Consider the following 27,206-nt stretch of genomic DNA (forward strand, 5'->3'; position numbering starts at 1 on the left):
GGAAGGTGACACCACAGAGTTCTTTACTAAGAGAACATGTGTGGATAATAAAAATACCTGGACTACCTTACCTTTGGCACATAAGACAGTTAATATCAATTATTATGTAAATAAATATAGAGTGTATACAGTAAGGGAGAGAACACATTGCACATTATAGTGAGTGTGACCATAGAGTTGCAGAGGCCTAGGCAATGCCACCTTCGTCTATTAGCCAAAATGTTTATGCTTTTGGATGATTAAACCAAGAGTCTTCTTGTCCTTGGTATGTGGTAAACAAATTTAGAAGCATGTATTAAAGAGCATAAATATCCAAGACTTATTTGAACACATTACAACCATGCTAAATGGACCTTTTTTATTTTTATATTTAGGTACAAAGTAGATGGTTAACTAGTCAGAATGAGGCAGGATAAGAGTCGATTATGGTAAAGCCAACACTGCCTTTTAAATTTAATATATTTTATGAACAATAAAAATAAAACAAAGGGTAATTTACCACAAGAAGCTGACTTTGCAGGATGAGAAATGTCTAGATATTATACAAATGGTTCATATTGAGACAAACCAACTGCTCCAGCTGTTTTTTTAAGCTGCAGCTAGAAATTAGAGACAAAATTCCAACTGTTTTTAATGAATAGGATGAACCAATATTTTCTTGTTCCAAAAAGCTTGCATTACTAGGATAGAAGGCATGAAACTTTAACATTTGGTTTATACCAAAGGAATGAAGAGCAGTTACCTCAAGCTACAATGTGTTTTCAGATATTCACAGTATGTGAAAACTTCTCTGATAAAAGTTTAGCCAAAGACAGGAATTTATCTAAACAATGGGCTGGATATTTAAAAAATTAGACATCCTGCTGATTCTCAGTTTGTGTCCTTTTATTTTGGTCATAAAAAAGGAGAAAAATATTGATCATATACTACTAAAGGTGGTTGAGTAATTCCAATCCATTCCCACTCGGATTTGAAATAGGTTTGGTGTTTTTAGTATCTTTTGTGTGCCCACATTCAAGTGACATGGCTATGGACTTTGTAAAGTGTTATATGTCTACGCTATATAAATATTAGGTAATATTAATAATATTAATCCAATGATTGTCCACTGTGGCACGCCTGTCTATGATATTTAAACAGAGCCAAGCTAAAATCAAAAATGAAACAGTTCTGCCCCTATTTTTTAATTGTGAGTTATATTATGAGAAAACAGGAAAAGTTTTATGCAGCAAAATGCCGGTGCAGCACTGAAAATAGCTACTGTGACTTTACTTGGTTAACAGTTACAGTTTGAGTGCCCGGGTGGGTTTCTTGACCAGTTGGACTGGATTTGATCTATCATCTCTATCAAAATACATCTTTCACTCATCGATTTTCAGTAATATAGAAGATGCTAGGATAACACACAGTTTAAAATAGAAAATCCCGCCAGCGATAATCTGGATCCTTCAGTTTTCCGGCCTGAATTTCAGATCGCATTTTCAATACAGGGACTGTAGTACATTGTTTGGCAACTTATGTTTTGATGGCGCCGTTCTCCAAAAACACCTGTTAGGTCTTGCTTGCTACACTAAATACAGGTTGAGAAACCCCTGCTGCCTGCTCCCTGGAACTGTACCAGATGTCAGCGGGTGCTGCACGAGGAAGGCTGGCCTGTGTGTGGAGGTAAGTAAATAACTTTCAAAAATCATGAATTTTTGAAAATCCGGCATTCCTCAGGTCTGGAGGTTGCCAGTTTTATGAAGGTCAACTGTAGTGAGTTATAACACATTCTACATAAAATAATACCCACTGTATTAATTAATCATTTAATAGTCATTTTAATGATATATAAAGTGTAATAGGCCACTACAGTGATGAAATTTGATTTATTCCTGATTGAACAATACAGATTACTGGTCGTTTTATAGTTTGTCTTATTAATGAAGCACACTAATTGATGTCTTTTAATTAGTGTGTTGTAAGAAGGGCCATAGATGAGGAATTTCTGTATTACAGAACTCCCCAGCCCCTTGGCTGATGATCTATGTTACCAGTCCTGCTGTCAGAAAGGTTGGTGACCACTGATGTATTACATGCAAGGAGGAGACAGGTAAATAAAGAAATTCAAGTGTTAGCACTCCAAAATGCACATAATCATTATTTTATAATTAAATGATATCCCCAAAAGTGATCCATAATGCTGATCATATATGAAATTGAGTGATCATTTTACACAGAGCACTCCATATGTGTTTGTATACATTAGGATTATTTTACTTAAGGAGCTCAGGCTGTTCACTTAGCAAAGAGAATTTTCACTTTGCAAGAGATAATTTAATTAGCATAGTAAAAGAGATTAATTCTTTCTGACTTCAGCCATCAAGTCATTTTTTTTAAATTTTTTTGAACATGATTGGATATTCTTTGCCAAGTGAACTTTTATCACATTCAAAGTAATAATTTACTTTGCATAGTAAACAACCTGAACACCTTTGGTAAATCAACCTTATTTTATAGTATCTCTGCAGCTACAATTTGGAGATAACAATTTTTATCATGTTGGAGAATGCAAATATGTAAATATTTGTCAGTTTATGTAATAATTTTTGTTACTTAAAATGCTGTAGAAGTTCATCAGATCTTCATGGATCCAAAGAAAAACCAGAATACTATCTAATAATTTAGGCTCTTACGTATACATTGCAAGAACAAAAAACAAATATTAGGTTTTTATTTTTAGGAAAGGTGTTTATTCTGTTAACATGTCAGCCATGCATGGAAGTCAAGAGGATACCTAAAAATGCAATGTAAGATTTCATAGAGAGTCTAAAAAAAAAGACAATATGACATTTGCATTCTTTGATGGTTCAAAAAGAATGCAAGTAATTGCACGTTTTAATGTAGAGGTAACATTATTTCACTTGGTGCAACCTAAATGTATCCCTCCTTTTACATTATTAATAGTGATGTTTTTCATTTTAGCAGCCAGCAACACTGTTCATATTCTAAATAATCCTCTTCTTGGATATTCTGAGTGCCCAGATACTCCCTCTGGTGGAAGAAAAGTAAAGAAGTAGAATAATCCAGAAGCGACTACATGTCATCTCAGGCAGAAGAGAAATAAGACAGTCACATATATGGTGTTCTATGTTATTCATTTCTGTGATCTCTTTTATGGAAAGCCCGAGTGCTTTCCGTTTAAATACTGTTCATCTCCAATTGTAGATGACCCTGAAAGATATAAATAATACTAATAAATTACATTCCAAAAAAAACATTAGATTGCAAAAGTATCTCAACATTACATCACGTTCAATACTGCTTACAGAATAATAGCACCCAGACATAAGACATGGCCTAAGAATATATTACTATTTAGCAGTTTTCCTTTTATTTTATTATAGTTAGCTTTTATGTAAGAAAATATACACACACATATAAATATATATATATATATATAGTAATAGAAAACTCTTGGCTGGAGTTAAGCATTAGAAAATACAAACTTTTCTTATCAGACATTAAAAGTATTAGTGCCAAAACCAATCAGTTCAAAGCCAAAAACTACTTGCATGAAGATCAATGCAGCAAAAGAAAGTGTTCCACATATTTGGATATAAGTAGCCTATAATTAAAAGTGTCTGTAACATTTTAGCAAAGATGGGTATTAAAATCCATGTTGCTGTTATTAAACAGACTTGCTGCTGGTACAGTTTTTTACTAATTACATATTAGTATTGTCTTACCTATGATGGATTTCTTCGTGTTATCACCTGCCGCAAGTGCAGTTCACTCTCGGCTGCCACAATTGGTTGTTGGTTATGTAGATGGTAGGAAATTAGATGACTGATACTCTCAAAGAGCACATCTTTGGTTCGGACCTGCAAATGGCCAGAAAGAAATTAGTGTAGATCTTCATGACAATAAATGACATGAAAATAAAATACAGTTATAATAGATTTCGTTCTGACTGTCATAAAGGAGCCCTTACTTTTACATTAATGTTCTTACTGTAAAGCTATGTACACATACCAGATAATAGTTGCCTGAGAAGAGCAGCCGCGCTTGTCTCGGGTAAAAAATTCGATCTATAGAGCGGTCCCCCAAAGTCATTTATAAATAATGGATGACCGATCGGTAATGACCGCTGTGTACTACAGAGGAGGAGAGCACAGTAGGCTACCACTTGCTCATCCTCCCTCCATCCTCTCTATAGAGGAGAATGACACTGTGTGTTCAGACCTCATTCATTCACCTGTCACTGGAAACAATCACGAAAGATTGTTTCCAGCAACAATCCTCTGACGTCCCTCAGACGTCTTTACAAGGCTTTACACGCCCTGGTATACAATCAGTGTTTAAAGAACAAACAGAGTGATAGACTTAAGTAAATATCCCCTCTCATCATCCAAATGTTTCTAGTAGTTTGGATTATGACCAACCATGAAGTTTTTTTTTTGTTCTGAATCACATTCAAACACAATAAACTCATCTTATGTTGCATGGCTTCACATATCAATAATATGAGTTCCAATCAATGTTCTAAACATCATAAAGTTTCTTACCACTCCCTCTGGATCCACCAATAACAAATGTTTGGGCTGTCCATTATGCATGCCAGTTAACACATATTGCCCTGGATTGGTGATGCTGTCTCTCACTAAAAAGTCTCCATCTTTCTGAAGAAGTTTCTCTGCTTCCCTTCTGCTCATTTTCCCTTGGTACCATGGCTCTCCCTTGAGTTGTTCTTCTGTAGGTGCAACAGGTGCTCTTCTTGTTGGTGGACTTGGCCACTGGTCTACTTTTTGAGGCACTGAGAGGCTGGACTCATGGAGTTTCAAAGCATCTTCAAATGGCCCTAAAACCAAATAAAAACAGGTTGATTCTATACCACCTGATATTATTGATCTGCACATCCAATACATACAGTATAGTACAAATCACAGTGAGGTTATTGCTTTGTGCTACGTTGTATTTATATGTGTTTTGCTGTTTTTATGATGTGCCTTCTTTGTATTGTTATGTTAAAAAGCACACGAGAGAACATCCAAAAGTAATTTGTTTATATGATTTTTATTCAAAAATGTTTTCCAGTGTTGTGCCATAAATTGTGCTCATTCATTATTACTTTGTTTTACAAAGAAACTAAAACCATTCATATCTTTTATTAACTGTACTTTGTGTATGTGTTCCTGTACTTTTTCGCCTTCCTTTGTATATCTTGGGCAACTCCCTGGGTATATATACACTAAGATTTGAGGCTAATGCTGATAATGAATAAAGCTAATTGCATATTAACAAAGCACACAATTACTTTATCATTATTACTTATCAAGTTCCTCCTTTGCATATAGACCAGACCTGGCTGTACACAGTGTCTGTTTTATTGTGTTGATTTTAAAAGTAATACACACAGCACTATCATTTTCTAGATGTATGTTACAGGCCATAAAGCTGCATGCAGGTATAAGGTTTATGGGTATAATGCCTACATACTGCACATCATTTATTTTTTATCCCTCTCCCCTAAAATGAATCTTTGATAATCGGTAGCCAAAATAATAGGACTTACTATATCAGGATTTACAAATCACATATAAAGCAAACAGGTGGTATTGGATCCTTTAGACTTTAACTTTTTTTATAATAATTACCCTTGGACATATAACTGTGTAACTGTGGCCTTTGGCTATGTAGCCTATACATATATAGATATATATAAGTATAAATTATACATTCAGAGCAATGGTAAAATATTGACTAAGCACCATCTAGAATTACCTACTGCACAGATCTAATTTTGCTATGCTAAGGTCTGGGTGAGGCCGACACTTTCCTGTCACTGTATAATATAGTGGTGTACATGCAATAATATGGAACAAGGTGTGCAGTCATAGACAGTTTGAAAAGTTCTCCGGTAATGCTCCATCAGTTTCATGCTTCAGTTTTATACCAAAGTGATATACACCAAAATGCTAAATGTCTAGGGCAGAGGGTAAAATAAAAGTCCAGACGCTAAGGCTGGGTACACACATGCAATGGTTCTCCTTCGATAATCGTCTCAGGGCCGATATCGGACGAGAATCTTGCATGTGTACAGCGATGGACGTCGAACAATCATAATGGAAGTGAAGAGGGAAAGACCACAGCGGGGTGCCGTTCTGTTCTTCTCCCCCTCCCCTCTCCATAGAGCAGAACGGTACAGCACTCGTTCATGCATCGTGCAGTCGTTAGTTGTTGGAAAAGATTGTGAAAGATCCTTTACAATGACAATTATTGCACGTGTGTATTATTGCCTATCTCTAGCCATCAATTAAAAGCAAAAGGGGATTCCAATTAGATTTCTGAAAACCCATTTATCTCCTTCATGGTGTTTTTTTTTTTGTAGACCCATGTTAACAATTTTTTTGTGGCTACAAAATCACTATCCTTAGTGTTTTTGTTGATTTAGTGTTTCAGTAATTCTAGTGATTTATTGCTTAGTCACTGAGTCACAATTTACCAAAAATTCCTGCGCCACCATAGCATAATTTTAATTACCTGTTTTTGTGACACCTAATAGTGGCAGCTTAAACAACATTATTCCTAACATAAAATATGGAAGGACAGGCAGCATGAGAGCTGTTTTTATAGTCAATACACTACTAAGGACTAGTGCTTGTAGATAGAAGTTGCCAGGGAAGTGAAGCAGTGCTATGATATAGCCTTTTATATAGCAAACAATCGATTGATAAGCCAAACCCCCACTCTTAATGTCTTATGACTTTTTAGCTGAGAAGACACTGCCATTTTCAACCTCAGAAATACTGTATTAAGCAAACAGGGTTAATACCGGTATTAAAGTGCTGTCCAGGATAAACAGAAGCTCTGAAGACAACAAACTGATTCACAAATAGGAGATCTGTGGCTAGCAACAAAATGACCTAAGTTCCTCTGCATCTGCAAAGGATATCTGCTATTGCAAGAGTGAAATGGTCTTTAAACCTAATTTTAAGTTAGTTAGACCCCCCCCTCTAATGGAACACCCCCTCTCTCCATCATTTCGCTGCAAGCCATGGGTGTATTTATGATGTGTTGTGTTGTTTATGAGATAGGTTGAATAACACAAGAAGTGGGACGTAGAAATAGGGCATAATTATCTTTGTGTACCTAGGGCAGTGTTTTTCAACCGCTGTTCCGTGGCACACTAGTGTGCCTTGAGAGATCTTCGGGTGTACCGTGGGAAATTATCCAATTTCAGTTAATTGGTCCCAAAATGATTTATTTACTGCAAAAAATTTGTCTTCATTTGTCTATACCAGCGATGTATAGTGATAGGCAGAACCAAAAAAAACTCTTCCACTAGATGGCAGCAGGTAGCTAATTTACGTGTCTGACTTTTTGGTGGTGTTCCGTGGGATTTTTCTAATTGTAAAATATGTGCCGCGACTAAGAAAGGTTGGGAAACACTGACCTAGGGTATAATGATATCTAAATAGGATCTGTTTTACCAGTTTTACCTTTGTTCAATATTAAAACATGGCATACTTTTTTGAGAGACAGGACTTATATTGTTTGCAGATTTAAATGTTTGCTTCCCCTTTGTTCATTTGTATTAAACCATTTCTTTAGTAATAAGGCAACTCTAAACATTACCCTGAAAATGAATTTGCCCAGCTCTCTGCAAGATAAGTGCACATAGAGATACATTTCACTACATGTAATCTCAAAACATATAATGTAAAGTAACCACATACCTGCCTACCTGAATCAGCAGTTTGTTAATTGATAAATTTATGAATATTTTTTAAAAAATGTAACTTTTTAGGAGCTATGTACAATTTTTTTTGCAGTTTTATTTCCACTATATTTTATTTTTCCTTCATTCCATGTATTATACTTATATTTACCTATAACAGTGATCTATTGATAACCGATAACTGACAACAGTTCCTGGTTGGGAATGACCATTTGTTGTGCAAAATCAAAGAAGCCTGGATTAGCTTTGCCCTGCATCCCAACCCCCTAAAGCAATTGAAAAAATGCCAATTACATCATACATATGGCATCATTTTTCCATGTCAATGTGACTGCAAAGACAATGTTTTTTTAGAATAGGGTTAATAGCTAATCAATCATCACAGTAAACAGTACCCACAGTGGGTTTCTGGTCATATATGTAGAACCATGGATCAGCTCTGCATATTGTTTTGGAAATATGAGGATAAATATGTCAAGGTTCACACACGTGACACACACTGACATATTTACCTATACAGTGACTGGGAAAGAATTAGGCTATGGATCTACTTACTTACTATATAGTAAAATTACAGTGGTTTTCATCAAATGTATGTCTGCTTTTTCATTACTTAGGTAAAATCTAGGTTTTACAAATAATAATTTGTTACAAATTGTAAATGACATGGAGGTTTCTAAAACATTATAAGCTTTAAAAAAGGGAACAGAAGATGTATGCCTTAAGATTGTATGTCTCTTTCTCAGATTGAAAATTACTACTAAACTAGGGGAGAAGGGTGAGAGGGTATATGTCGCTCTGCTCTGACTGTGTGTATATACATTTAGGCTTGAGCAGTCCTGACCATATACAAGAAGTAGAGCTTTTTAAATATATGCAACATTTATAACTAAAACAAACTAATTTTGGAATTTTTAATTTTCAGTCCTGACCTTTTTAAATAAAAAAAGCTATAAAAAGGTATATAAAGGCTTTATACAATCCATTTAAAAATGTGGTGATTCAGATAAGCAGCTTTTAGTTTTACCCTTAATTTTTACTATTGCTAATCAATAAAAATCCTTTTAACTTACTCATGTCAAAGAGATCTTTCTTTGGACTGTCCTCAGGAATCATATATGCTTCTTTGTCCACACCAAGTCCATCCAAGCTCTGTGTATTGACATACATGTGTTCCTCATAGTCTCGAAGTCCTGCTGCACGCCCATTTGAACCTTGGAAGACATCAGTGGATGTTCCTGTTTCAAAACAGAAGTGGAAATCAGTAAGTAAGGAAGTAGTAGCCCCTGAACTTAAAAAATGTATACATTATATATACATATATATTTATATATATATATAAACACATACATACATTATATATACAATTATACAATATATATACAACACTTTATCTTAAAGAAAACTTGTGCCCACATAATGCCCAACCACTTAATATAAGTATCCTGAAGATAGTAGTGAACAACCCAAATTCTTTTCCTCTAGGGCAAAATGGGGAAACCTTTGAAAGACATTTCAGATTTTAGTAAACCACAGACAATAATAAAAATATCCAAATCTCACAGTATGGTAGCATGGTGGTCACTGGGAAGAATATACCTTACTTTGAGAAGCATGTCACCCATATAAATAGCTAAAATGAACATTGGTGTCAGTAGTAAGTGAGAGGCACAAATTGTTCATTGATCATGGCCCCCCTAGTAACCTCTGGGGATCCCTGTTTGAGAAACACTAAGTCCCTTAGACTTAGAAATTATAGACTGAATAACTGCTTTTGTTTATTATTAGTGAAAAATCTAGGAGTGCTTATTTAGGATGTATTTCTTGCTTGTTAAGTAAATGCAATTAGATTTGTCACAGGTTTCCTTAAAGACTAGAGAACTTTATTATGTTTACCCTGATCTTCTAGCTCCCATTGCAATCCTGAATGTGATACCGGTGGCCTTCTGAAAGAAGATCCCACCTATAAAGAATAAAATAAGTGTTATTTATAACAAAGAAAACTACAGAAGTATGGGGGTTTTCGCAGCGTATGCCCCGTTTAAATTATATATGTTATGAACACAATAGATTATATATAAATGTGTCTTTTATCAAAACATTTGTAATGTCAATTGTCAGTTTTTTTGTTAAACACAATTACTGTTAGGTCAAATAATACATAGAAGATGAAACTTCTCTTACTCTCCCTCCCTTACATTTTTTCTAACACTAAAACCTAATCATTAAAGTTAATTTGACCCTAAAAGAAATGAATTAAACAAAACATGTTTCTTACTTGTACCCACTGGCCATTGGCAATCATCTGGGAGTTTGAATGGTTTATTGTATTTGATTCCCTCACTCTGCTGTCTTGTAGACCTCCAAGTGGAGGCTCTTTGCCAGGAATGCTGTTGTAATAGTTGTGTTCTGAGTTATGGTCATCCTCAGCACCCCATGTAAGCTCTTCACTCCCAAGAACTAACCTGTTGGAAAATTAGAATACAGAAAAATAAAGGTTAACACAAAGGTATCCCAATATATATATTTAGATTACATGAGCAAGGATTGGAGAAGTTTTGTTACAATTTTAGGGCAATCAAAACAACTTACATGCATGTTTAGTTGTCACTATTGACACAGCTTGAAACTGACTACTCTGAGTGGCACAGATGTGTTACCAGTTAGCCACAAATAATCCAAGCAAAAATGCATTGAAGGATACAGTACATTTGTTTAAAAAAAAACTTTCATATCATTCTTTTATATCCAGCACACATATATATTACTAAAATATTGTGACATCATTTTGGGCAAATAAGATTGTGTTACATTCTTTACAATCACAACTAGGTTTGGTTTCAAGGCCAACATTAAAAACAGTGAGTGGGTTAAGCTTTGTTCTCAGCATACCTGTCTGTGGGTGCTGCCACTTTGGGGGGGCTGTGCAGGAACTGTTTGAACCTCAACTCAAAGGCTTGTCCTACAGTGCTGATCACACTTTGGGCCAACCCATCACAGCACTCCAGAATGTGACAGGCTGCGGATGATTTAGGGACACCAGGGGACAGATGGGAAGACAAGGATGGTTCAAAGTAGGACAGCAAGGGGTATAGCAAGAGACAAAAACACACATTAACACAAAGATGAAATCCACAAATGGTTTGGAGTGAAAGAAGGAAAGGAATTATGGACAGACTTTTTAATGTTAACCATTATCAGTATCAGATCATATCAGATGAGCAAAAAAGATGGAAATATTTTTTTTAACCCACTATTATTTATATTTAATTTTTTTTTTCATTTATAGTCATATATTTCTTTTTCATTTTCTTTTTATATACGTGTCAGTCTATCTTTTAATTGTTAGGAAATTTTAGAGAATTAATTGGATTTCTCTATAAAAAACTTCTGAAATACAATCCAATCTTTATAACAATAAATAAGGATTTATTTTGTTTAACAAACACTCAAATTTAACATTGCAATGGTGAACAAATAGTTTGAACAATTAAGGTTAAAGTCAATGCAGACAATCCATGCTTTTTGGAACCCCCTCTTTTTAGCAAATACCTCTGCCCACCACTTTTCATAACTTCTGATTAGATCTGCCCATTGAGTCCAGATTTGTTTTAGCCCTTCTCAAGGAACTTATTTATAGTATTTTTTATAGCGCTTTACAAAGTCCATTGTTATATCACTAACTGTCCATCACAATCTAATGTACGTTAACACCCTTTTTTAGAATTAAAAGAGGGGCATGTTCATTCTAAATAGGATACTTTCTTCAGTTTGAACCTTTTTTTTTTAAATATTTTATAAAGGTATCCCCAGTGAATCAGTGTTTTTTCTGTACCTGGCTGATGAATGCTGATATTATCATGTGGCATTTTAAATTTTTTGCCACCAATTATGTGATTGTATGAGGAATTAATTAGGGTTCTCTTTCATTGATTTTTATAGTACACCCAGTTGTACCAGTGGGTTCTTAAACTATTCAGTCCTAGAATTTACATTTATGTTCGTATTTGTAATTTAAACAGTAGTTTCTTTCAAATATGAATATTTATTAGGGCCGCTGCTCATATTTTGTAGCAGGATCCAAACAAACATTGACTCATCCCAAGATGGAAGCTTTTAGAAAAAGGTAATAGTTATGAAAATAGTAAATCCTATTTTATGAAATATTGATACTCTTACTACAATAGTTTTAAAGTAGAAGACCCTCAGTAATGTAGAAGAGTGGGTCTCTGCAATAAAGGAAAATAATAAATCCAAGATTTGCAAGTAAACATTACAGGTACGGAAAGTTTTAGGGTTTTCTATTTTTACATTACCAGAATGGAATTACAATGTGAAATGTAGAATTTAAGCTATATTTTATTGCCAACTTGATGATATTTTATTTCCCCTAAATACTAATATTATGAAAAAGATACCATGATTTATTATAGTGATTATAATTTTCTTGATTCTGCTGATCCTTTGGTCTACATACATCCACCCCAGTAATAGCTGCTTGTCAATTCTAAAGGCGGGCTTCACACCACGGACCATGGTGAACATATCAATACTTTGGACATTTTCATGCTGCCTATTATGCTCATTGGACTGCATGCATTCATAGGAGCAGAACAACATTCTCACCCTAGCACAGGTAATGGGCTTGATTTATTAAAGTTCTCCAAGGTTGGAGAAGATACATTTTTATTAGTAAAGCTGGGTTATCCAGCAAACGTGGAATGGATTTCTTAAAAGTAATTTGCTGTTTGTTTCAATTCTGAACCAGATCTATTCCAGGTTTGCTGATCATCCAGCTTTACTGATGAAAGTGTATCCTCTCCAACCTTGAAGAGCTTTATTAAATTAGGCCTATTGCCAGAACAAAAACTTTTTAGGCAAGATCACCAATTATTATTTTTATGTTAATATAAAATTACAAAAAATGACTTTTGAGCATGTTTAGGGTACTCTTTCATTGATTTTTTTGCATACCCAGTTGTAACAGTGGGCTCCTAAACTGTTCAGTGAAGCCCACCCTTATAATTGACAAGCAGCTATCACTGGGTTGCATGTATTTAGACAGAAGGATCACCAGAATCAAGAAAGTTATAATCACCAAAAAAAATTACTAAAAATGACTTTTAAAGTTACATTAATGTGTTTAGGATTTTATGACAATTTAGTAATTGGTTTACGTCTGCTTTTAGTTTGACATATCAGGTATACTCAGCAGTAAAGTTAATGGAACAGATATATGAGAGGCTCCATTTATTGTATGCAAGTAAGAAGTAGATCTTCATCTTTATATGCTGTTTAATCTCATTGTATAAAAACTGTTGCTGAGCAGCTATAAATATTAATGAGTTTAGAAGATGGTCTCCTAGCATAAGAATGAGTGCATTCCTACAACAACATGACTGAATTTCATCATAGATAGTTAAGATGATATGATATAGGAATGTTCTGAAGATCCACAGTCCATTATGTACCACAGCCATGACACAGTCTGCTTAGTTTTTTGTCATAAGTAAACATTTCAGTATTTATTTGTTCTATTCTTCATAGGAGTACATGTAAAAAGAGTACATTTACTCAAATAATTTGAAATTCCGCATTTTTTCACTGGTTTGGGAAGTAAGGGCCTGACTTAATAAAGTTCCACAAAATAAACTAACATGGGTGAACTTGAGTGATCCAGCAAATGTGAATTGCATTTCTTAAAATTATTTGCAATTTTTTTTTGCAAATATTTTCAATCTTACACAAAATCCATTCAAAGTTTACAGGATGACCAAGGTTCTCTCACGATAGTCTATCTTCACCATTCTTTGGGAGTTTTAATAAATCAGGCCCGAATAGTGATAAACTCCTGACATGGGGTTCTAACCCTTCCCAACACTACTAAAACCTCAAAATCAAAGGTTCGCCTTGCATTATAGGTAACTGTAATGTTTTTGTTGTTAAAAATATATGAACTTGTTTGCCCACTATTCTATGTTATAAACCAATACCATGTTCAAAGATAAACCTCAATTGTATACACATATAGACTTTTCCTGTTATAGTAACTTTAGTCCCCTCCTACCAGCTATCTAAGCCCCTCTTGGTCAGTAAGAATTCCCATTACAGGACCATTAGGGAGAAGTATAAGGTTGGAGTGGTGAGCTCAAGCAAAAAAGCAAATATTTGCATAAATATTCATCTATTTTTATCTTTGAGTCTATTATAAATGTCCTTTTGGTCTATGGATTTTTACTAAAGATAACCACTGAGTACATTTTAAGAGGGTAATTCTAGTGACAATTGTGTAAGAGGGCATTCGTTTTTCTCCAAAATGGTATTTTGACTACATATACACCTTTTACTTCATTTTTTCTGTTCACACAGATGTGTCACAATATATAGAATACAGAGTAGGACTTATAAGAGCATAATGCAAAAGATATATACAATTGACTTAAGAAGTGTTTCAAACATTTTTTCCTAGGCTCACCATGAATTGACAAGGCTTCTAACAGGTTTAAAAAGTTAGGATCTCGACCTCAACAAAGGTCTGGCAGAATGCATTACCAATTTATATGCATGGTTGTATATTTATATGCATTATTGTAATTGACCACACAAAAAAGGAAAAAAGTCTATACCTATAACTGCTTTTGCAAAACACAGGTAGAAACAAGATAATAAATATAAATACGCAAAATGACATAAGCTTCATGCAGCCAGCGGTATACTTTTCAATCTGCAAATATGGTAACTGTTATGTCTTATGTTACTGTTATGTCTTTTCAAATATGCAAAGAGTCAGGGCTTTATTGCAAAAAGGGACAGGAACATGCAACATATTATTCTGTGGCATAATGAGCATTAACATGCAGGCACTAATACACTGTGGTGAACTATAAAGATGTAAAGGGGCCCAAATTGTTTTATTTTAGCCTTGGGTACAGTTTTAGAGCATCTGACCTCATAAACTAGCGGAAAAATATTAATAATCACAATAAATACAGTTCTATAAGTTCACGGGTAACATTCTATTATTATTTAGGAATAGGAAGGATCTTTGAAATGACATTGATTTTAGCTTTGAAAATAAAAGATTAAAGTTCACCAACAAATTTAAAATGTATGCTATGATATAGAAAGATTAGTAAAGACACTAATTCATTCATTTTTATATTTCTAAATGTTTCATAGATTTTTTTTTAACAGACTGGCCAGGAAGTCCTGTTGGAAAAAGTCTGGCTTTTATTGAGAGCATCAGAGAGCAGAAATCTTGTTTTCCATGGTTATCTATTGATTTGTTTTACAAAAGCAGGAGCAACTTTTGTTCCCTATATCAGAACTGTCACCTATCTAGAAACATCACAGGGATAAACAGGTGTATTCAGCATGGCTAAATAAAGTTTACATTTCCCACAAGCAAAGGGAAATAAAGTCTTTGTGGACACAATATGCAGACAAATGTTTGAACAATTAAGAATAAAATATAAGTAATAGTATATACATGTCTTGATTGAGAGTTGGATAATCATGGAAAAATTTTAAAACACAAATTATTATCATTGTATCAAGGATTGTATGTATGCATTATAAAATTAACAGCACAGGTACGGGTGAAATGTCAACAGTGTATATATATATATATATATATATATATATATATATATATATATAAAGTTGGCGGGCTTCAACACTTACTCACAGTGGCCTGGGCAATCATCCCTAAGTGGCTAATGGAACCGAAAAAGATCCAGCATATGGAGCGGCTAGTAGCGGAGGATGAGGATCAGATGTAAAAGTATAAGCTAATGTGGTCAGCCTGGGAATGGTTTAAAGAGCCTCCTCAATTTCTAACTTTATGATTGTAAACCAGGACCGTTCTAACTATCACTGAGGGTCGGACTTACTTTCTCATACTCTCATACCCCCCCCCCCCCTAATTATTTGCCCCATATTCCCCTTACTATCCCAGTTCACCGTAATATCTAGCTCCCCTTTAATCCCTAGCCATACCTCAGAGAGACATCTTATCAGCCTAGACCAGTTGTATAACGTAATGAATATAGTATAGTAAGCCAGTTATATGTGTGATGGTTTTAAAGACTGTATTCTTTTGTATATTTATACCTGATTACACCTATGTTGTCATATGTGTTTTATACTAGGTTTTTCTTTGTTAATGAGCCTTTCCTTCTCTCCATTCTTTGGATAGTGTATGTAATTCCTAATGTTTGTATGTTAGTTAATTGAAAACCTTAAAAAAGATTAAAACAAAAAACAGTACTTATACTGTATATAGCATTATTTTAAACATACTATAAATGTTCAGCTTAATATTGTCTGTGCATGACGCAACACTGGGCCTTAGATCCATGCATAAAAATACAGTAAATAAAACCAGTTACCTCTCTGGTTGATTGGGTCTTTGGCCACATATGCTACATAGTCTGTGGTGTCCTGTTAGAGAAGGGAAGAGTGTCACTGACCTGATCCACATTCTAAACCAGAAATAACTGAAATATATGTAAGCCTTACCACATCGCCTCCTGAGGCAAAGGAGATGGCTTGCATGTGATGATTAGCGATAACCTGCACATAAAACAGAACATCTATATATTGCAGCAATATTACACACATCTTCACTTCTACAAGGACATTATAGCCTGAGGTCAGCTCTACAGATCTATGCTACTTTCTAGCAATGAGAAGGAATAGGTTTACAATGCCAGATGAAGACAGAGTTGATTAAAAAGCAAGACTAATAACATAAATTATTTCAAGGTGACATTGCAATAAACTAAAAAGCACATTGCAAATGCAGTACTCAAATGAACTGGACTTACTTGTCGGGTGGTAGGGATACTGAGATTGAGACCTTCAATGGATATATTTACAGCAATACTTATTCCTGCAAAACGAAGATTACTTCGACCCAAGATAGAAGCTAAGGATTTATTTGGTGCCTATGGAAAATACAAAATGAAATAAATAGCAAGCTGTGGTACTATGGATAGAATTTTTTTAGTAGAATGCATCAGGTAAACCAGTGATAAGGCATTGGCACTGTGATCATAATTAGTTTCTACATGTTAATCATACACAAATTACAACCTGGCTGTACAATCTACTTTGGATTTACCCAGAACTTTGTAATTAAAGATAAACAGGCAGATATAAAAAACACACGACTTTCGCTCTGTAATAAGCAAAACATCAATAAATACATTTTAAATGCAACCAGTGTCAGTATCTAAATCACAGCTAATATCAGCCACTTGAAATCCCTGTATAGAAGGAATAGAGTGTTCTTGGAAGAAGAAGTAGCCAATAAAGTTGTGTGCTGACAATATACATGCTGATAGGAAACAAAAGTAGGTTGACAGAGAGATGAACCTATCACTGTGATTCTTCTCCTTTTACTGTCCAGTTATAGCCTAGGGTGGGTCCAGGATGACCTGGGCACAGTGAAACTGAGTTAATGATATTGGCTGTAGGACTGGGGACACCTAGAAGCAAAATAATAAATCTTTGGACAAAGGGTAAATATTGCATTAAAAGCTGTTGTTATTTTATGTGTAAATGTACAATTTATTTTTGTCTTGCTTTTTGTGCTGCTTTTTATGTCTGCCTGGTTGAATACAATGTAGCTCATCAGTTTAGGGATCAGGAAGATTTTACAAATACTGTACAGTAAGTGAGTTTTAGTCCCCTTTCTCACCTTTCTTTTCCAGGTCCCCCTCACTCCTGGGACAGCTTCATATAATCTGTTGATGGCCTCCCTGTTCCACAAAAACGCAATTAGAATCAGATTATTTTTGTGTGTAGTTACCTGCTCATCAGTCAATAAAACTTGGGACATTTTAGGGTTGACTTATTGGAGAGTGTTTATAACTAAATATATTCAAAACAAAACCCAAAATAATATACATGTTTGCTTCTAGCTTTCCACCCACCTTGTCACTTGGGTTCTTGTGTTAAAGTCTAAAGATCTCATGGAACGAAGAACTTCAATGCAGCCCATGTACTGATATATAAAAAATGATAAAAAAAACATATAAATGTCAGAAACCAGTAACACTATAAAGAACAGATATAGCTATTCATTTAGGAATCCAAAAATTTGCACAGTTGTTAATAGACAGGTGAATTTCAGCAATTGTGCCAGTGATTTGAGCATGATAAGAGTTTTAAAAAGGAAAAAAAACTCAAGAGTTCCTTCTAGTACAAAATCCAAATTAAATCCCAATTATTCCAAAATAAGTTGCGGCTGGTGAGTTCTTATCAGCTTTCTTTTTTCTTAGAATGATCTGCATGTGGAATGGCATCATGCTCAGTAGCCTCACCTAAATCCCTACAGATTGAATTTCTTTAAGGATGTGTCCAGGATGGAGGCATTAATTTTGTTGAAGCTTTAGGCTGGACTCAGACAGGTGGCCTTTTTATATGACTACAATGGTTGTGCTATTTTTTATTCCCAACTTCTCAGCAAAAACAGGCAGACAACTATCACCCTGTTCTTTTCTATAATATATTTGTTGGCAGCTGCCAGTGCTTTCTTTAGCCTCCTTGTGGCAAGGGGTTACTGATCTCATCTGATATACTTGATATACAAGATCTATTTTTACTTATCACTCTGGTCAAGACATATTATTAGAAGCAAAATTCAGTAATTAACATTTTGTGATTTAGTAAGGCACTGAAGACAGAAACCAGAGGACAGATAAGACAAAGGAGTGTATAAAGTAACTATTAATTAGTAGTTATACCTACTATGTAAGCCTAGCAGGTAGGGCGAACATGCTTACTTATGTTCTATCATTGTAGGATTAGAATTGCCTCAAAGAATCTGAATTGCCTCAAAGAACATTATCCATACTATCCAGTACTAAATCCCAACATGGTGTTACATTACTCACCCTGCCTTTGAATGTTCCACTGTATAAAAAAATCAAGATGGTAAATATTTCCATCCAAAGACTCCATGTTCAAAAGGAATTTAGTACCTAACATAAGGCAAGGTAGCTAGTAGTACATAGTAATTTTCAGCTGGATTGCCCCTGTAATATTGAATGTACATCTAGCTTCAATCCCTACTAATGTTGGGAAGGATAGAACAAATCAAGTCAAATTTAATTAGAAAAAGCAGAAAAGATGAAGGTTAGACAAAGCTCAGCTGATACAAATAGGCTTCACAGGTCAATATAGGTGTACCATAGGTAGGTAAATTTACAGATTATTGAAGTACAGCAGAGTATTAAGATCATATAGAATAGACACAAATTCAAAAAGAACAGTAATACATTAAAAGTTGTTTGGTAGGAATATGAAAATTGTGGGTGTAGCTAGGTGTTAATCAGGATAAATATGGTGTAATGTTTCTGCTAAGATGATAATTAATTTGTATGATGCACCAGAGTGTGATGCAAACATCAAGAAAAGGTTTCCCAGTTAGTGGTGGTAGTGGTACCCGAGAGATAGTGTGGTAAAGGTTATAAATGATAAAAGTCCCTGTTAGTAGTGGCTAAGGCAGTAAGGTAATGTTCTTTGAGGAAAAATTTCCTTACCAAGTGGTAGCTGTGACATGGATCCTCACGGGGGACAGAAGTTAGGTCCTTGGGGAGCCCCCAGGGGTAGGCAGGTCATGGGGCTGCTTAAGCTAGGTAGGCTAGTACCCGAGAAAGCACAATTGCCCAGTAATAACTGCTTTAATTTAATATGTAGGAGAAGCCTTCAGGAGTGCTTAAAATAGAATACACAGTGGCAGAGATTATAGTGAAGTGTGCTGCCCACCTAGATAGAAAAGACAGGGCATCCTGAATGGAGTAGCGCACATTGGCTAAAGTGGCGTGAGACCTCACTACCTTTGCATCATCTGCTGAATACGCGCTCCTGACCAAGTTTTTTACATCTGCTGAGCTTTGTCTAGCCTTCGCTTTTTCTGCACTTCTTAAATAAATTTAACTTTGCCAAAAAAAAAAAAACATTTTTGCTGGTCCATCCTTCCCATCTGCAGTAGGGATTAAAACTAGATATACATTGTTGTTTTCGTTATTACGGGGTTGTCATTTTACCAAGCTGTTGAACTCTTACTACAACCAAGGGGAACTGTACACAACAATATACTCATCCAAACAGCTTTTTCAGGTCTAACTTGGATGAATGGTTTGGAAGAACAGTGACACTTCTTTAGGATTACAGAACAAGACCAGTTGACTCCTGGCTTTACCATAACCTGGGTACATGAGAAGGTTCACAGTTATTCTCTATACACACTCTAGCTTTATCCAATTGGGGTTTATGTTCTTCTGCATTTTAAATACTATAAAAAGAAGCAATAAGGTAAATGGATTATGAATAATATAATGGTAAAGATTAGATGACACTAATCCTATAAAACTGCTGGATTTGGAACCTCAGAGATTTCCATACTCATGGAGAAAGTGGTCAGATATGTTAGGATTATAGGACTGATAGCTCAGACAGTAAAATATATGTTAATAAATCATATTTTGCCAGAAACCTGGAGAGATTAGTCAGGTAGGAGGGATAAGTGCAGAAAGGACATCACTTGACCTTTTCTGCAATAATGATCTGCCTAATCAAGGATTCTAAAAAAGGAACTATAGTTCTGCTTGTAAAGGAAAATACCACAGCACCCTATACTCAAAGTGTAATGATGTAGACACCATGCCAACGTCATTACCACTTGCCACTGCAAAAGATTTGAAGAGGACCCTGTGGATCACATGACTGTCCTGAAGACAAAATGTAAACCACCCGCCATTGGAATCTTGGTAAGTATACTTCTGTGGGGGATGGGAGGGGGTACTTTAGAAAAGGAAATAAGACAAATCAGATCAATTTCAATATAAAAAAAAAATACTGTGCACATCATCATCCTTTGTTGCATATCAGTTCTGCAGTTTCTTTTACACTTCCTGTCCACATGTATGCCATACTAGCAATGGCTTCAAGTATTTCAATATGTAGCCACTTGTGGTCTTTATTGGGGGTAAGCAGGTGAAAAGTAGGAGACCAATTGAAAGACAGAGAGTTTAAACAACCACCCTAATGAAAGACTTACTAGATATTATGTTCATTTAATTTCATGAATTATTACTTTGCAAAAGTTATATTTATTATTTTTTATCACATGATTGGGTATTCTTTGCAAAGTGTTTTTTTTTCCCTATTTTTACTTGCTATGTGAATGACCTAAACCATTACCCTGTCACTATAGTTGAATATTTAAATTAGTAAAATACTCACCTCTACTGCTGATTGCACCTCCAGACTCCAAAGCATTGCTGAGCAGTCTTCCACTGAAGTACAGACAGAGCAACACTACATAAAATGTTGATCACCTGAGTCCTCCGGAGCTCTCTGCCCGTTTCTCCTGCTGACCTCCACTGGCAGGGCTTTGTATTCCACAAGTCAGGAAAGTCAAGCCCTTCATGACCAAGTGAACCCAAAGTACAGGAGTGCACATGGAAACGTCTTCTAGCTCCTCCATTTAATAGCAGGCATGTTAATGTAACTCTTCTTAAATAAGAAATTACTTTTGGAAAGTTTAAAATGCATAACATATTCACACGCAGATATATGTAAACATTTACAACTGAAATATGAAAATGTATCTTTTTAGATTTGGGGCCTCAGAATCTCAGAGGAAGAATTGATGTCCATAGATCAGGGGTATCAAACTCAAACACACAGAGGGCCGAAATTGAAAACTTAAACAAAGTCGCGGGCCAACCTTAAAATTTATTGAAAAAATTAAGGAAATTTTTCCTTCTGAATAGATATAAACCCTTTCCATATGGAAACAAAGAGTTTTTGCTTCACATTCAATCTGGAACAAGCTTATATTAGAGAAAGAGGCATAAATATTAAAAACATAAATGCCTCTTTCTCTGTTTGTTGCCTTCTGAGTTAAATTTCAATAGTAACCTTTTTGCACAGGCTAACAATATTATTAACAATATTCTTCTATGAAAATCCAACCATTCAGGTCCGTGCCTTAAAGTTGCAAGAAAAAGTACAGCTGAGGGGGAATGTTGGAAATGCCAGACGCAGCCAATGCGGAGCTAAATCTTTTAAGTGGCCCGCCGCTGAAACTCCCTCTTCATTGAAATAGCGCCACTACTAAAATTTCCGGCATTATTTGCATCTATAAAACAGTCCAATGCGAGAGCCGGCTGGTCTAAAGATGCGAGTGATGCCAGGAATTGAATTAGCGGCGCTATTTCAATGCAGCAGCGGGTCAGCTGCAGTTCATATTTAGGATACTTTTAGGGGCCAAAAAAAAAGGACGTTGGGGGCCAGATTTGGCCCCAGGCCAGAGTTTGACACCCCTGCCATAGAAGATACATTACTCATAGATTGTCTTACTGATACACATGATGTGCGCTTTGCCAGTGTGGTTTCACATGTTCAGAATTGTGGCAGTCAGGTCTTTTAACCACCACCTTAAGTCTGTTGTTGTCTTTACTATGATTTTAGGGCCTGCTCTGATCTGTTCTTTATGTGGAGTGACCTAATGTAATCTGTTGGAAGCAATTTTGTAATAATGATATTGCTGACAAACAAGACACATTTTCTATAAGTTATAGATGTGTATACAATGATTAATGTAAAAGTATTAGATATAAAAAAGATGCAATTCCCCTTATGTAAACATCCATATTTATTCTGTGCAGTTGATGTTTGTGCATGCCCTAGGCATTGTCTGACTAATGCATTATTCTATTCCCCTTTCTCCTTCTTCCTTGCTTGCTTTAATTTAATGAACCTAATTCACAATCAAAATGTGCAACAGTCCAGAATGGATGACAGAAGGAGACCACTCCTTGGCTCTGATGATTACCCCTGGGAAAGACAGGAGAGAATGCAGACCTACTTTACAGAAACTGAACATTGGATAAAAACACAGCACAAGTGGTGAAGCAATTAAGGGTAAGGAGGCTTTAAATCCGTTTCCAGTATTGATGTCAGCCTAATTCTCTAATCAGGCAAAGGAATATTAGGCAAAATATTGACACCTCCTCCATACCTTGAGAAAATGTATCTCATTCTTTCTCCCTGTATATCTATGTCTTATTGATCCATAATAAAATGAGACAACCACAGAGATTTGTGCCTCCACTTAAAATATACCTAAGCAGCTCTAGGTACATTTTTAAATGTCGGTATTGGTTTTGCAAAAAAGTAGGAGACTGGTCCATATCTTTAAACATAAATCAAGGACAGTGGCACCTATTTGTATTTCATTTTTCCCTGAATAAATTATTGAACACGTGGCAAAAACTGGTATTTTCCTTTTATTCGGCAGTACTGGTAAACAGCAAATGGTCCTAAAGGACTTTTATAAGAACTGTTCTGGAAGCTTATATGGTTACAGCATCATCAGCAAGCCCTTCTCCAGCTCCTTCAAAACAATGAAGTCATTAGCCAATCAGTGCTCAGCAAAACAAAGAAGAAAAACATTGCATCAGCACTTTTACAAATCAGCACCAGAAAAGAGATAATAGCCAATCAGGGAACAAGGACAGAACCTGAGCCCAGCTCTTACTGCAGAGAGCCATTAGTTAAAGGGCCATGCACATAATAATGGTAATACAGGGTGTATCACTGAAGGTGTTATGAGCCAGGAGGTAATTTAATTTATTAGCCAGCTGTTGTGATCAGAAAGCTATTTTCAGCATTTGTTTACTGCAATGCCTCGTGTTTCATTTACCTGGTGCAAATGATATTATTTAAGCTTCCACCCATAATTTGTTATAATGCTGCATCTGTATTATTTGGAAAAAAACACTGCCCCACCCAAATTTCTTTCATTTTTGATTGTTCACACTTCACTTGAGCCTTGTTGTAACATGACTTACCCTTACAATATAAGACACCCCAGGACCCTGCAGCCGGTCATCAGGATGAAGCCATCCCTGAGCTGGTTTATTGATAAAATTCCCTTTACGGGTCCATTCCTCTCCAGACAGTTTATATGTCTCTGTTCGTGCAGTCTTTCTACCTCCTCCTGATGCACCCCCTCGCAACCGGTTTATCACCTGCAGAGTACAAGGTGTGGAACAAACTGGATCACAAGCTCCGAACACTGATCCTAGTCCACCAGCAGCCCCGGATTTTTCCAGCGACAGCTCCTTGCTTGCTCCAGAAGGAGATCGGCTCAGGAAAGCTGCAGGACTTGAGAATTTCCACTGCCCCATCCGGGGTATCATCATGCAGAAGGTGGTAGCCACATCCTGTTCTTCTGGACATTGCGACTCAGCAAATGGCTGACCCAATGCTGGCGAGGTGTTTGCTGAATTTGGGGCCACTTGTCCACTCATAGCTGCCAGAGGTATCTGCTCCTCTGCAGAAGTTATGGAGTCATTGCGAAAGCGATCATACTTGGAGTCAGGCAGCATGCCTTGTGCTGGGATCCATCCAGAGCTTTCAGAGTGATTGCTCCTCTATCTCATCCCCTCCTCCTGCTTTCCCCTTCTCCCTGGGGAGGATCCACTCTCACAAGATGATGTCATTCCTATATTACTCATGTACCCCCACCACACACATCATCCCAGCTCAGGTCAGCACAACCTGCCTCCTCATCAACACATCCCCCAGCCATCTCAATAAAGGCTTATTGTTTATAAAAGAGGTAGTGTAAGTTCCAGATGCCATTCAATTTTGTCTTGCGTTCCTTATATTAAGGAACCGACTCATATTTTTCATGTAGTGTTTCTAAGCAACCACAATAAAAGGATGCAAACCTGCCTACAGCCAAAAAATGAGCATGTTAAAAAGTGACTAATTCCTGAAATGACTAAAATTATATATGAGAGGAAAACATCTGCCTGTTTAGGAAGAAGAGAATATACTGTTCAATCAATTGATTAATCAGACTAAAAAACACACAAAAATTATCAGATTGATAAATGTGAATAATGTGTCATTGGAGAATGAAATGCAAGGTATATAAATCAGTGCCTGGTGTATATATATAGAAGTATATATTTGGAATACAATACTATTGATGTTGCTGTATATGTTAATTAAGATAGGTATGTTTCCTATCACTGTAATTGAAAGTGTCATGATGCTTGTAAAACATTAGGACAGATAATCTGCAAAAGGATGGGTTATATACTTCAAAGATGAGTGCATGTCAGTGCATAATATTGTGTACAAAAGCAAAATATACTGCATTCTGCACAATCAAAAAAACATGACTGTGTTTACTTAAGATTAAAAAGATAAAAGCATGTTGTGAACACATAGTAGTGCAGAATAAGAAATGGGTGTTGTGTTTCATTTGCAAAGATGCATTACTCAATGTGCAAGGTTTAAGCATAATTGAGATAAAAATGGTTCAGATTCTGTGTGCACACAATCAGCTGGCTATGCTGGTGTATATATATATATATATATATATATATATATATATATTGGTAAAAGATGTTTACCCTGCCATTTACTTAATTGGAAAAGCAAACAACAACAAGCCCTATAAACAGCAGGTCTAAAAAAAAAACAAATCTAATAGAACTAAACTGAAGCTGAACATCAATACTATGAACATCAATGGCTGAAGCATATAAGACCCAAGATGCAGCTAGCTGAACATAACTTGGAAGGAATGTCACATTTCCAGTGGCATTGAAAATATTGGTAAATAAATATATTCAACATTCCTTGTTCTGTGCAATACACTGGTGGTCATGCCTCTTTTTGCTCACCTGCTTTTTATGTCAGAGTGGCACCCTCAGCTGCTGTGTAAAAGCCCATTATGTTCTTGATGACCTGAGTAGATACATTTTTATTGACTTGAAGTTGTCCTGTGTGAAATTTTCTCACTCGTATAAGAACTTGGTTTCTTGATTATGTATGAATAACCATAGCTTGGTTTATATATAGGTGGAACTGTTTTACCTGTTTACATTTGCTTTAATTGTATTCTTTTTTATCTGCCTTGTTCTTTATCTTTGTAATACTAATTTATACTGTGGTTCTATATTTTACTTGCAATGTTTTATGATATGTTCACTTGTTGTATTCTTTTTTTATACATTTTTATTATTATTGTACTTTTCCTTTTCCTTAAAGTGTGAAAACTCAGTGATGGCACAGAACTGTGTTTAAAATATGTGTAAACCCTATCTGTCAATCTACTGTAATTGCTTTAATATATTCAAATAATTTTTAATATTTCTTAATTTGCCAGTTGCAATAAAATATTATTTTATAATCTGCAGTTACTGTAACTGACACATATATAAATCTGGAAACAATACAAACATTCTCCAGTGCCTCTGTCAATTACCAATAACCTTAATGTACATTTTTGTCAGTATGTTTCCCACATTCTGGTCCCAGAGGGTATTCAGAATGTATGTTAAAATATAAACACGGGAGGCCAACATGTGCAATGTGCCTTTGCATGGAAAAATATATTTACTTTCTCTTGAAAAGCAGAGCTTGCAATAAAAAAAGCATTTGTACGTGGCTGTGGTTGCAATTGCAGTAGATTGCGGTATGGTTTCTGGAAGCAACAAGTGGCTGTTGGCTGCATGGTTGCTTTTCCTTTTCTGTAGGAAGAACCACATCTCAACCGCAATCAGCCACATGACGATGCAGTTGTCACTACAAAACTGCATAGTAGTTGAATGGGGATAGCTAACTGCTCATTTTTCAACATCAAGTCCGAAAGGGGCATAAGTATGCATCAGAAACCATCTGATAAGAAAGACTCTGCCGAGGTATACATGGCAGAAAAATATAGTTTAAGATTAGCTAGTAGATGTGGCATGTGCAGACTGCTGGTGGCGCTGTGCTACATGCACATTTTGTAGATACAGTCACCAGTGGATGTCTCCTTGCAACTTCTGGTCTTTTCCAATTATACCGACTATTGGAGGAGTTTATTATCCTACTTCTTGAGGCCTCTTTCACATCTACACATTAATATATAGTAAAATGCTGTATTTGTCTGCATGGTAATGTACCGCAAAATGTGAGGTGCATTTAGTAGGCACTGCAGTTGCTTTTCAGTTCCTTGGTGAGTGCAGAAAAGCTTCATGTGGCATATGATCAGTCACCTGTTGAACTGCTTCCACTGAGTTGAATACCAGTGAGGTAACTAACAGCAGTGACATACCTTGAGAGTTATCTCTCTCAGCTTTATGTTGACTTGTTTATCAGCATGTTTTTAGATGTGTTTCTTTGACCTTTCACACTTTCTAGAAAAAGGTTATACAAAGGTATTTTTACTGGGCATACTCCCCTACTTCAAACTCTGTTGGAGATCGAATTTTAAAATTCGATCTCGTGGCGAATCGGGATGCTCTTGCTTACCGAACATGTAAGCGAGAACGGCCTGTGTAAGTTCCGCCGTCGAGATCAAATTTTTTAGGACCTGCAAGAGCAATCAGGGGAGCAGAGCTGATAGCTCCACTCCCGATTGCTCTTGCAGCCCTTTAGTATGTGTTCTTGGATAGAGATTCTC

The 27,206-nt window shown here is 35.8% G+C and overlaps 1 protein-coding gene across 1 annotated transcript; it reads right to left on the reverse strand.

Annotated features, from left to right (window-relative positions):
• Positions 1-2,709: 2,709 nt before the first annotated feature.
• On the reverse strand, positions 2,710-24,366 carry SHC2 (SHC adaptor protein 2). The gene is made up of 13 exons (XM_072404754.1): positions 23,590-24,366; positions 17,659-17,729; positions 17,424-17,484; positions 16,549-16,668; positions 16,241-16,294; positions 16,111-16,162; positions 10,613-10,739; positions 9,999-10,185; positions 9,617-9,683; positions 8,794-8,958; positions 4,548-4,840; positions 3,729-3,863; positions 2,710-3,213 (listed from the first exon to the last, which is right to left on the reverse strand). The coding sequence occupies exons 1-12, from the start codon at positions 24,127-24,129 to the stop codon at positions 3,729-3,731; spliced, it is 1,872 nt and encodes a 623-aa protein (XP_072260855.1). The 5' UTR covers positions 24,130-24,366; the 3' UTR covers positions 2,710-3,213.
• Between the last annotated feature and the right edge of the window lie 2,840 nt (positions 24,367-27,206).

Source organism: Pyxicephalus adspersus, chromosome 3 (genome assembly GCF_032062135.1).
Source record: "Pyxicephalus adspersus chromosome 3, UCB_Pads_2.0, whole genome shotgun sequence".
NCBI lineage: Eukaryota > Metazoa > Chordata > Amphibia > Anura > Pyxicephalidae > Pyxicephalus > Pyxicephalus adspersus.

Excerpts from the sequence above, each read along its gene's own strand:
- SHC2 (XM_072404754.1), bottom strand. The coding sequence starts at position 24,129 with ATGCTGCCTGACTCCAAGTATGATCGCTTTCGCAATGACTCCATAACT. Across the intron at positions 4,841-8,793 it reads GAAAGATCTCTTTGACATGA|GGCCATTTGAAGATGCTTTG; the intron begins GTAAGTTAAAAG and ends ATTTGGTTTTAG. Across the intron at positions 3,864-4,547 it reads TGGTGGATCCAGAGGGAGTG|GTCCGAACCAAAGATGTGCT; the intron begins GTAAGAAACTTT and ends GGCCATTTGCAG.